The sequence below is a fragment of the Equus quagga genome, chromosome 12 (assembly GCF_021613505.1).
Source record: "Equus quagga isolate Etosha38 chromosome 12, UCLA_HA_Equagga_1.0, whole genome shotgun sequence".
Taxonomy (NCBI): Eukaryota; Metazoa; Chordata; class Mammalia; order Perissodactyla; family Equidae; genus Equus; species Equus quagga.
The window spans coordinates 4386048-4398508 of NC_060278.1; the positions used below are offsets into that span (position 1 = coordinate 4386048).

At 36.6% G+C, this 12461-nt stretch overlaps 1 protein-coding gene across 2 annotated transcripts in view; it reads left to right on the top strand.

The window, feature by feature from the left end:
• EPC1 (enhancer of polycomb homolog 1) overlaps positions 1 to 10300 on the top strand; it is a 91542-nt gene extending 81242 nt beyond the window's left edge. Inside the window, exons 11-15 of one of the 2 annotated variants that reach the window (XM_046679117.1) lie at positions 5140 to 5258; positions 5339 to 5425; positions 6247 to 6388; positions 6497 to 6860; positions 8934 to 10300. In XM_046679117.1, coding sequence (XP_046535073.1) covers positions 5140 to 5258; positions 5339 to 5425; positions 6247 to 6388; positions 6497 to 6860; positions 8934 to 9006 — 785 coding nt within the window. In that variant the 3' untranslated portion in view covers positions 9007 to 10300. The remainder of the gene's footprint in view (positions 1 to 5139; positions 5259 to 5338; positions 5426 to 6246; positions 6389 to 6496; positions 6861 to 8933) is intronic. The other variant, XM_046679118.1, reaches the window with a different exon arrangement.
• The last annotated feature ends 2161 nt before the right edge of the window (positions 10301 to 12461 follow it).

The window sequence follows — 12461 nt, forward strand, 5'->3', positions numbered from 1 at the left end:
TGGATTTTGATTTAGCCATTTTTGATTATTCTATCATTGTTTTCAATATAAATATTTATACCTATGCTGTAACAAAGTGATACCCTCTGGACTGATTGTCCCTTTTCTAAATAATCTATATGGGCTTATTTGTTCTCATTTTCAAATAGGAAATTCTAAATGAGGATATCAGGAGCCCATTATTTTTAGTAAAGGGCATGAGCTTTAACCTACCAACTTCTGTAGCCTTTATTTCAACTACTCAGAATCTTTTTGTTTGCTTCCGGTCTGGGGCATTTTGCCTAGTTGTATGGCCAGGGGATAGTCTGGTTAGTCAGGTGTTAGGTGTCTGGTTAGTCAGGTGCTAGAATGTTTGGTCCTCTGGATACAATACAGAATGACAATGTTGAAGAACTTGGGAAGACTTTCTATATAGGTATTTAGAATTTCTAGGACTAGGCTTTAGTACTTAAAGATAATTTGTATATTTTTAATATTTGGTTAATCTGTTATTTAGACAGTTTCCAAATACAATTTTCTAATTTTCTTTTTTTTTAATTTGAAAATTTAGTGTTCGTTCAGTGACTAGGTAGTCATTTGCATGTATTTGAGTTTGGGGGATATCGGACATCAGAATTAATACTTTTTTTCATTAAGACAAAAATTAATACTTTTTTAAAGAAAGGACTCAATGTAATTCAGAAAGACGAAAAACAGAAAAGTGATTTTAAAACCACCATTATGTTCAGGATTTGAATTCCTAGTTCCCAGTAAAATTCATCAGCATTCTAAGTCATTTTTCTAAGTTCACATATCTGTGCTAAAGACTTGGTTTATTTTCATAAGTGAATAGGAAATATGTAGCTAGAATGATATGTATTAAGTGTCAATATCTGTGGCTTAATGTAATTTACTTCAGTTTGTAACATAACATTTTAATCTTACTATAGAAAAGGAACTCTAGATTTGAGCACTGGGTATATTTTCATTGTTAGATTTTGTAAGTCTTCAAGACCTTAATCCTTATCCAGATGTGTTTCAAAATTCAGCACTATATCCTCGGCAGAGACTGGAGTGACACCCGTAGTAAAATACATCAATAGTTCTGTAGTCGTGTAGTAAAGTGCAAGAATATTCACACTAAGTGGAATATTTGACCACAAATAATCTCATGTTAAGTCATTTGCAGCCAAATGCATTCAGGTTTGGTCATGTTTTGCCATCAAATGAATTACAACAAACTTGTTTTCAGATTGGATTTCTGGGTGACTGATAGGTGCTCATGAACCTCAAAACTATCAATTCAAGCTTACTGATTAAGGGATCATACTTTAATACTGTCTGGAATCATTTCATTTATATTTATTTCTTTAAAGTTACCTTTTTTCCTGCATTAAAATAACTTTTGACCTGTGTACGACTCAAAGAAATTTATGATTGGCGGGTGTCTTTTAAAATAGGTGTTTGGGTTTGTTGTTTTAAACGAAATGTACATTTTGATAATCTAGAATCCATCTTCTCAAACTGAATTTTCAAATTGTTTATTTTTTCCTAAGTACCTGTTACCCTCCCCACCCCCACTTCTTTGGTCATTGAGGTTGATCTGCTCCAGCCACAGAAATGTGGCTTAAAGGACAGCAGCCTGAACTGTAGTTTCTTCCAGGCGCTGGTGTACCACATGGTGGTTTCCCTGTATAAGAAGTGGACTCATAAAACCTTAGGCTACGTCATCTCAGTTCCTACCCTAGAGAATTGTTAGAAGATACCAAAACAATGGTAGTTTCAGACCTCTGCCTAGACACTTCTAGTGAGGGCAAATTCAGCAGCTTTCCAGATCAAGTTATTCTACAGTTGAGAATCTTATTTAGAAAGTTTGTCCATATATTGAACAAGTGCTGCCTCCATAAAGTTTAAATCTACAGGTTCCCATTTTGGCTTTGGAAGCATACTGAGTAAATTTTCTTGCTCTCCAACATTATAGTGTCCTTCAAATATTTGACGTCCTGTCATGCTCCTTCCCTGTCCTCAGCTTTTAATCATGTCCCTCACATGACTCTTCTCCCCTACCTGGACTCCTGTTGGTCAGGTGCTCTATATATGAGATCTTTTTAAAGCACTTGATTCATACTGTTGTTGTTATATAAAAAGTTGGATTATTTCTTATGAATAATATTAAATCTAAAACTTTTGCCTATTTTCAATATTTGAAATGTCGTTGGTTACAGGGTTGGTTTTTTTCCTCTTTCCACTACTGAATATCTTTGTGACCTCAGATGAAAGTGTCTTCATCTCTAGGACAAGGTTAGAGGAGGAGCCCACCCAGGATCCCTCCTGATCTAATATGTTTGGTTCTGTGAAATGATTCTGAGACTGGTTTGGTCATCTGTCTACAAAACCATCTTGTCCATGTTTGTGTGAATTGCAAACTGTGTGAACTACAAACTTGACTACCACACCATATCTGGAAATAGACATACAATCTAGAAACTTTCAACCTTGATAAAGATTTAGGGAAATATGATCATTTTTGTTTATTTCCACTTAGCATTTGGTTAGATTTTGAATTATAATGGCTTCCATGATCGTCTCAGTTTTCTGTATAAATAATATTGTAATGCCGAGTTCAGATTATATTTGCCCAGTTTATTGCCTTACCTTTGTCCAAGCTTTCCTATTTATTCATACAGCCTTTTGAATTGGAATTTTATTTCTCAGAAGAAATATAAAATCTTAGCATCTGATAGCTGAAAAAGACTTTAATGATCACCTAATTTAATCTCTTTCAGATTTTAAATGAGCACACTCAGCCCCAAAAGGTTAAGTAACTTGCCTAGATGTACTCAGCTAGTTATGATTGAGCTGAGAACTAAGAAAATCATGATCTCTTGGCCCCCAGACCCCTGGCTTTTATTACTACCACTTCCAGCTTGCATATTGCTCTGTACATTTCTTCTAGATCATTTATCAAAAATGTCCTGGGAAAATTTCATAACTAGACTCTAGAATATAGAGATATCTAAGAAATAGGCTAACATAGTGATCTAAAGTCTTGATGAGTATTAGTAATCTAAAATTTTGGTTGCATTTTTATTTTTAAATCTGTATTAGGAGGAAGTTAACAGTTGTGAAAAAAGTGAAATTCACAAGACCCTTAGAGACCAAGGATTAAAGTGTTGATTTAAATAGGGCAACAATATTAGGAACCTTCATTCAAATTGATTTCCGATTTATTATTGCTAAATTTTTTATAAAATACACACAAACACGAGCAAAGTTCTACAAAAGAATGTTTTCATTCATATAAATGGAGTTTTGTATATAGGTCTTCACTGAGTGCTAAATTATTATTTTTCTACATATGTAACCACCTGACCTTCCAGAAATGGTCTTTTTTTAAAAACATTTACTTATCATCTCCTACTGGGAAATTCAAGACTTAGATAACTCACTCAAACTTAGGAAGTTTAAAGTGTAAATCTCAAAAACATTAGCAAAATTGTCTAATAAATTTTGGATCTTTAGGTTTAAACAATTGCTTTTTATGGATTTTTTAAACATAAATATGTTAATTATAAACATTCTTTTAGGGCAGCATTAATTTTTGTAGATTTTCTTCAAGTTCTGATTCAACACATTTCTCTTGTATGGAAATGGTCACATTGGTAGAAAGTTACCTTTATGTCAATATTTAGGGATTATCCTATTATCAATAAAAGTCTTCCTTGAGAATTCACATCTGAGGATTTACAACCATCATATGAAAAGAAACTCATCAAAAGACAGATGGCAACTAACCAGATTTGGAACACACAAAATAAGAAAATCAATAGTAGGACTTTTCCAACAAGAAATTATTTTTTTGCCCTTGTAGCCCAAGAACTTAGTTCAGCTCAAGTGTAAGAGCCTGTGTAGATGCTAATAACTTCTGAGGTTTTCTTAACTATTATTTCACAGTTTTCTGATCCATTCAAAACATGGTAGAATTTCTGCCTAAACATTTTGAAGTTGTACTAGGCAGAAGCTGTATCCTGGGAGATAAAGATTCTTCGTGAGTTATAAGTGAAAATTATAAAACTTGATGAAATGATACTCTAAATTATCAAAAGGCAGTTAAAGACAACAAATTAGGTAACAGTATTTTGAAAACTTAAACTTTAGATTGAGGAAATTTGCATGATTTAGAGATTCCCTGGTACCCAGGGATGCATGATAACCCTTTCTTTTTGTTTTAAATAATTCTTACCCAAACATCACAGGCTTCTTAAAGAAGCCTTTAAAGTCAGATGTTGTAATTGTATGTGCCTTTTTTTTCCTTTTTTTAATTGGCAAAAGAAAAGAAAAGAAAAAGGTTTCCTTTTTAAAAACTGCACACACTTTTTTGGGGGGTAATAAATGAACATTTTTTTGTTTGTTTTTTTTAGAACTGAGCTCTCCATAGACAAACATAAGTAGCATAACACAGTGTCTTTCCTCAGACATCATTCTGTACAGTAAATCAACATAAACAACTCCGTTCTTATTGACTGGATTTTTTCCAGGTGGGTTAATTGGGTGGGGAAAGATTAATTAACCTTAACATTTGGAGCCTCTTTTCTTCCTGTTAAACTTAAAGGATGAGTTCTTTTTTAAAAAAAAAAAAGGTAATAAATCAACAACCTTATGTCATATAGAGAAAATGTTTGTAATGACTGAAATTAAAAAATATGTAGAACAGTTAGTATTTATACACAGAATGGTTAGGGATCATCTGAATGCATTGGGACAGTAATCTGAGTAAACTGGAAACCAAATGGTAATTATCAGATTTCTTCTCTAGCTCAGTGCAAAGTTGAATTCCAAATATGTGGATTTAAAAAGCTGATATTACCTTTTTACACTGTCTAGCACAAGTATCACAGCTTTTAAAAATAATGGTTCTGAAACTTGAGAAGTGAGCAGTTCTCTTTCCTCTGTTTAGAAGTTTAATTTTGCTTTTCTTTAAACTCATGCCACTCTTGTTAAATGTGGTTGTAAAAATGCTGAAATTTTCATTTGGAAGTGATCTTTAGCAGGATCAGGAATTTTGCCCAAATTTTTTTAATGCTGAAATTTGTTTTAGTATTGTAAGATATGTATGATTTCTGTACATTTTCATAAAGTATTTCTTCGTTTTATGTTCAGCATTTACAGCCGAACAATACCAGCAACACCAACAGCAGCTGGCTCTAATGCAGAAACAGCAGCTTGCGCAAATTCAGCAACAGCAAGCAAATAGTAATTCCTCCACCAACACTTCACAGGTGAGGGATTTGTCTGTCTTATGATTATCCCTCATTGTTTCCCACCAGAGTTCATCTCTAATTACCAACTGTTGTCATAGAACCTTGCATCTAACCAGCAGAAAAGTGGCTTTCGCCTGAATCTACATCATAGCCATTCTATACAGGGTTTAGAAAGAACATTGCAGGTGAGTATGGAAGCTGTTGCCTCTGCTCCCTATTTTAAAAAGTAAAGCTTAAAAGCATAGTTAAATGAGATGAAGACCCTGTCTGCAAGTCTGACCTGTAGTCTGTGAATGTACCTCTTAAAATATAACCTTACCCAGCTCATTATCTTGGGTAATTTAATCATTATTAAAATTTATTTAAAATTATCATACTAAAATAACCTCTTTTACTGTTAAAAGAAATCACTTTTAAACCTAAAGCGTGATAAGTGTTTGCCATTTAAACACATTTATGGCTTAAAGACTGAGATTTGCATCTCAGCATCTTGGAGGAAAAATTCATTTAAAACATTCAAGGGACCTCTTAATTTCTGGGCTAAGATATGATGTGATATTTTGTTACTTCCATTCTAAAGGGATAGTTATCTTACTATCCCAAAGATGTCTTTGGCTATGTGTGTATATATGTGTAAGTAAGGTGAAAAAAGTTTACGTACTCGTTTATCCATTATTTGTATTTGCAAATCACTGAAATGTTTTACTAGCATATTTCTTGTCCAACACTTTGTATGGGAGGTTTACTGTTTCCACATTATACAAGGTTTATTTTGGTAATTTACTTGTCCACATTAAATATTGTCATATATGAAGATGAAAATTCATAATCTTTGAGTTATAAGGTTACTTGAGCATTCCTCAAATTTATGAGTATCAAAAGAGATGCAGATATTTCAGTGGCTTGCCACTTTCATTTATATTCAGACTGATTTTGGTATACCTTTGTAGCTTTAATATTAATTTGAGACTAAGTGATGCTGATTAGATTTGTGTGTTCTTTTTAGGGTTTTATTTCCAAGACTTTGGATTCTGCTAGTGCTCAATTTGCTGCTTCTGCTTTGGTGACGTCAGAACAACTGATGGGATTCAAGATGAAGGATGATGTGGTGCTTGGGATTGGGGTGAATGGTGTCCTTCCAGCCTCAGGTAGGGATAAAGACGTTTAGATTGTTGTGATAATATTTGTAACATAGATCTGTAATAAACAGACAGCAGTGTTGCACGTTGTTTAGATGCTTCTTTCTTTTTCTCTAGGAGTATACAAGGGCTTACACCTCAGTAGTACTACACCAACAGCACTTGTACATACAAGTCCATCAACGGCAGGTTCAACTTTGTTACAGCCTTCAAACATGACACAGACTTCAAGTTCCCACAGTGCACTGAGTCATCAAGTAACTGCTGCCAATTCTGCAACAACTCAGGTTCTGATTGGGAACAACATTCGATTAACTGTACCTTCATCAGTTGCCACTGTAAACTCTATTGCCCCCATAAATGCACGACATCTACCCAGGACTTTAAGTGCTGTTCCATCGTCTGCCTTAAAGCTGGCTGCCGCAGCAAACTGTCAAGTTTCCAAGGTTCCATCATCATCCTCTGTAGATTCAGTTCCAAGGTGAGCAGTTATTTGAAGCCTAAAGTGTTTGAAAAATAAGAGATCTATCTTAAGTTCTCTGATATTGCTCTCGACTTATTTTTTTTGTGGCTTTTTTGTTGTTGTTCTTTTCCTTATATACATGAGAAATGTATAAATGAGAATTCCTTATTTATTCAAGGACTAAACCAATAATTGTTGTAATTCATATTGTTGAGAATTTGAACTAGATGGTATAGCGCATATTTCATACATGATTTGAACATCACTTTCTTAGTATAATAATAGCTTATAAATGCTCTCATTTTTCTTCCATCTTTGGATGGAAGGAGTTCTCTTTAGAATGTTTCCCTTTTTTGTGATTTCTTTCCCAGTTTCTCATGTAGTCAGAATTGATAGAATCCACCAGGGCTGGTATGCTGAGCTACTCTTGATAATGTAAATGTAAACACTTACAGTGTTCGTGGCAGGTCAACTTTTAATCCAATTATTGTTTTCTGTGCTAACTTGTTGTCTTAGGTTTCAGTAGGTGGTTTAGAATGTTTGCTCAGGCTCTATTCTTTCTTAAATACAATGTAATTAAAATCTTGCTGTTTATAAAGTACTGAGGGAGAAACAAAAAAAAGAGTTTTCACTTTAGTTAGAAGATAAGCAAAAAGTATGAAAAGTTAAATAATGTTAATTGTAAACCATAAATGAAAATCAATCTAGAGGTATCGCAAAGCATTGTATGTTTGTCAGATTATTTGTATGGTCTATGGCTATAATTTCAATTTAAGGAGAAAGCTTTTCACACCAGGGATATTCTGGGAATGTTGCAGAATAAAGTCAGATTTGGGGCTGGCCTGGTAGCTCAGCGGTTAAGTTCGCGTGTTCCGCTTCTCGGCGGCCCGGGGTTCGCCAGTTCAGATCCCAGGTGCAGGCATGGCACCGTTTGGCAAAAGCCATGCTGTAGTAGGCGTCCCACGTATAAAGTAGAGGAAGATGGGCATGAATGTTAGCTCAGGGCCAGTCTTCCTCAGCAGAAAGAGGAGGATTGGCAGTAGTTAGCTCCGGGCTAACCTTCCTCAAAAATAAATAAATAAGTAAATAAAATCAGATTTGATCTTGGTTGGGCAGAGAAGAGGAAGAGAGAGAGTTGGGGAAATATAAATGCGTTCAGAGGTTAACAAGTAGACTAGTTTGTGTAGAGGTTTCAGAAGGTTAGTAGTTGAAATTGGAATGATAGGAGGAAGCCAGACTTAGAACATCTTGGATGCCGGACTTAGATTTCCTCAGCCAGGAGTGGCCGGGAGAGAGGAGCAGGGTTTGTAGCAACAGACCATAGCCTGTAGTTTCCAAACCCATGCATCCCAGTCTGCTTCTGAACTGAAGTAATAGTCATCGTCTGCTCAATACTAATCCATTCCTATTAGTATTCTGGGGCTAGTCATAGCTAATGCATCAATTATAGTTATTACTTAAATATGTAATACATAGTTTTCATTGCTATAGAATTATGTAACTGTAGAACACTCACAGTGTGTGGTAAACTTTTATATCACTTATTTTAGTCCCTTTGTTTTAAAGATGAAGAAACTGAGATCCAGAGTAAGTTTGCTGACTTCTCTAAGCACACTTAGCAGTACAGGTGCCGGGATGTCTGAGACCCCGCCCTTCCCCCTGGCGGCCCAGCAGCCATCCTCCTCAGCCCCGTGCATAGAGCTCTGACTTACAGTCCCAACATGAGTGGACCTCAGTCGCATTTGTTCCTTTTTCTACACTCTTGTGCAAGGTTTAGCAGAGGAGGAAATTGAAACTGTAACTCAAGCTTGGGGATTCTTCGTGTGTTTTTAGCCTCTAGGTTGTTTGGGTGCCACTATACTTGTTGGTGATAGAGTTAACCATGGAGTTTATAGTGGGCGTGAGCCTGACTTCTGGTTGTATACTCCTGATGATAAGCTATAAACTTTTATATTCCTCTACTTGCTAACTTGTCCCAAAGAGTCAAATTTCTTCCTGTTATTAAAAATATTTAAGCTGTTTATTGGGTAGATAGTCTTGATTTGTTAAATTTGTTTCAGATAAGTAAATTATTGAACTTTATTTCAACAGGGAAAATCATGAATCAGAAAAGCCAGCACTAAACAACATAGCAGACAACACAGTAGCGATGGAGGTGACGTAGCTTCCTCAGGAATGGACCTGCGGCCTGAGGACTGGATTAGGTGCTATGCATCAGTAGCATTTTGAATGCAAGGGATGATGGAATGCAGCACATGCGTTTCTGTGGCAGCTGTGAGGACTTGACAGCAATGCTCATCTCTCATGCTTCAATTTTTCTTTTCTTACTGTTAATAGGAAAAAATCAACATCTGTAAATTAAGAATACAGCAATTATCTGTACAGTACTGCATATTTGTAATACCCTTGTATATATGTTACTTGAATACAGAAATGTTCATTTGTGATGCTTTGCACTTGGGGGCGGGGGGTGGGAGGGAAATAAACTGCAACAAAGAGTGTGAGATGTGAGATTGTATAGAGATGAAGTGTCATCACATCATGTGCATGGTGCGGAACCTGCTGTTTTATCTATTTATTGTGCCGTGTTTACAGTTTTTTGTACACTGTACCTTCATTGGTTCCTGTGCTGTAGTAAATGTGTTAGGTAGCTGTGGACTCCTTGGTATTTTGTAAATGGTATAACATAACTTGGTTCCCCTCTGGGTCCCTGAGTTTTCTGTGTATCATGTGAAAAAAATGGTGACATACATACAGAATTTTACAAAAAAAAAAAGGCATCAGTTTTTAAAAAATGGGGAATGTACTATTGAATGGGGATCTTCCTGGTCTATCATTAGGACAAGTAACAAGCTAAAATGAAGTCTCTTGAATCTTCCCATCCCCACTTGCCCGCAAAGCTGTGGGCAGTTTCTGGTACTTAAAGCACTAATGTTATGTTGCTGCTCTACAAACAGCCCAGTAGTCCCATTTCCTTCCACACCAAAAAGTGTTAAATCAAGTATGCAAATGGAGTCCTTACAACTGGAGTTTATGTTGTCTTGCCCTTTTTTTAGCACAAAAAAATTGTACTTTTTTATTGTCGAATTGTTTAAAAGACTTCATTCTTTACTTGTTCTTACAAAAAGGATATAAGGGAGAAGAATGCAGTAATTGCTGTACGTGTATCATCATTCCAGTTTCTAAAAACAGCCAGCCAGCTTTTTTCCTTTTAAGATTCTCCAGAAGGCTGCAAGGCCAGAACCACAAATATCGGGTGCCTTCCTTTGGAAATATTTGACCTCTCTTCTGTGAAGAGAAAGGTACTTAACAGACTACTACTAGTGCTTTGTCAGTACCGAAGTCTGAATGCCCAGTCCAATGGCATACATTATCCTTAAGGTTTTTAATCCCACCTGGAAAAATTGTGATAGAATTCTCACAAAATAAACCCAGGGCATTACATGTTGACAAACTAATGTGTAGTGGTGTTTTGCTTTTATTTTCAACTCAAGAGCTTTTGTGTGACTTTAATTAAAGTTATTCAGTGAAGGGGGACATGGGAATGGGAGTGATAACTTTAAGTTCACTTTTTCTGCAATTATTTACTGAATTGTAACTCTGCTTGGAACTGTTTCAGGTCCTACAGCGGTGAAAAAATTCCTGCCCTCATGGAGTTTATAATCTCATTGGGTGATAAAAACAAAATTAATAAGTATACTTTAACTTGTATTATGGTAAATATTAAGGAAAAAAGTAAGCAAAGAAGGGGGAGAAGTGGCAGGGTGGGGCAGAGGTTGCAGTTTCCGTAGGTGGGCCAGGACGGGCTCACAGAGAGAGGGGGTTACATTTGGCCAGAGACTCGAAGGAGGGAAAGCATGCCAGGCAGAAAGAAGAAGTACGAAGATCCTGAGGTGGGAGTGTGCCTGCTTTGCTAAAGGAAGGCAGTGTGGCTGGTGTGGAGGACCTGATAGCTGATTTTGAGGACTTTGGCTTTTCCTCTACTTGAGAAAGGAATTTGGGGCAGAGAAGTGATGTGATCTTAGCAGGCTCACTCTGGCTTTGGTGTTCAGCAAAGACTGCTGAGGGAGCCAGGGTAGGAAGCAAAGGGCAATAATCTAAGTGAGAGGCAACGGTGACAAGGGTGGTAGTGAGAAGCAGTGGGATTCTGTTTATATTTTAAAGTTCGACCCACCCAGTAAAATTCACTCACTGTCTAATAGATGCCAGGTCCATGAGAGAAGGCAGATTTAAGGATGACTCCAGGGTGTTTGGCCTGAGCAACTGGCCACAGTTGGAGAGCACTGTGGGAGAGGTGCATCTGGGGGAAGCTCAGTTTGGGACTGTTTAAGATATCCATTAGACATCCAAACAGATGTCAAGTAGGCAGCTGCACGTAAGTCTGGAATTTGGAGGAGAGGTCTTGGCTGGAGGTCAGACTTGAGATTCATCTTCAGAGATGAAGTTTAAAGTGTGAATCTGGGAGAGATCACCAAGAGTGGGATAATCTTGGTGTGATAATACAGCTATCACTGATTGGGCGTTTTAGAGTTATACCTACCTTGAAGAGAATTCCCTGTCTCAGCGAGGTGGACTTCCAGTTGTGATAACTACTTGTGTTTGTTCTGTTCTACATTCTTTAAAGAGAAAAGATAAAAAACTGCCCTTCAGTTCTAGTGGCTGATCGGTGTGACAAAAAATTTACTGTTTTAAATGTACTCAAGAATAATTAGGATTAAGATTTCTAAACAAAGCCTAGCAGATAGAATGAGGCCTGGGCCTCCCCAAGTCTACCTAGTTTGCCTACTGACCACAGGCAAATTTATAAATGGATTGGGCACAGTAAAATGAGTCCTCGCCAAGCATACCCTGTAGGAATTTGAAATAAGTCTTGCACTGGGTAGAAAAGAGGCAGACAGGCAGGTGGTGAGCAACATCCAGGTAGCACTTACTCTCTTTGACCGTACCAACTCTGGGATGCAGAGAAAATACAAAATAGTATCACTCACATTTAAAAAATAAAGAAATTTACTCAAAACTGAGTCTTCAGTCTCTAAATTTCTTGCCATCTGTCCATGTACTCCACTACCGATGTTGTACTAGCCTGAGGTGAAGGACATAAATACAAACGAGCAATTTAAACGCCCAGATCGTAGAGAAAGAGAAATAGGTTATCAAGGGAACTTTGACATCTAGTCTAACTAGTAACTCCCACTTACTGAATATTTACAAAGTAACATCTTATGCATAGTGATTGCCTCGCTTAATCCTCACAATAACCCTTTTAGGTAGCTACTAGGATTATCACCGTATTATAGGTGACATTCATCAACGTTATACAGTGATTGACACTCCAGGACTTGAACTCATTTGCCAGATTCCAAAGCCACTGCGGTTTGTCTCCCCCTGCTTAGTGGATAAGCCTGGCAACAGATTTTTGACATAACTTATTTGTAACCTTTGTTCCTGTTGTGTGCATAAAGAAAACTGCTATTATGCCTTTGTCCATTTCATGAGCAGAAGCCCAAAAAACTTCCCAAACTGTGACCTATTACCATTGATAAGAATTTCATTTTTTCCAAAAGGACTATGTAAACAGTGTTTTCTGAACTCCAAATTTAGGGGTTTTTTCATGAATAT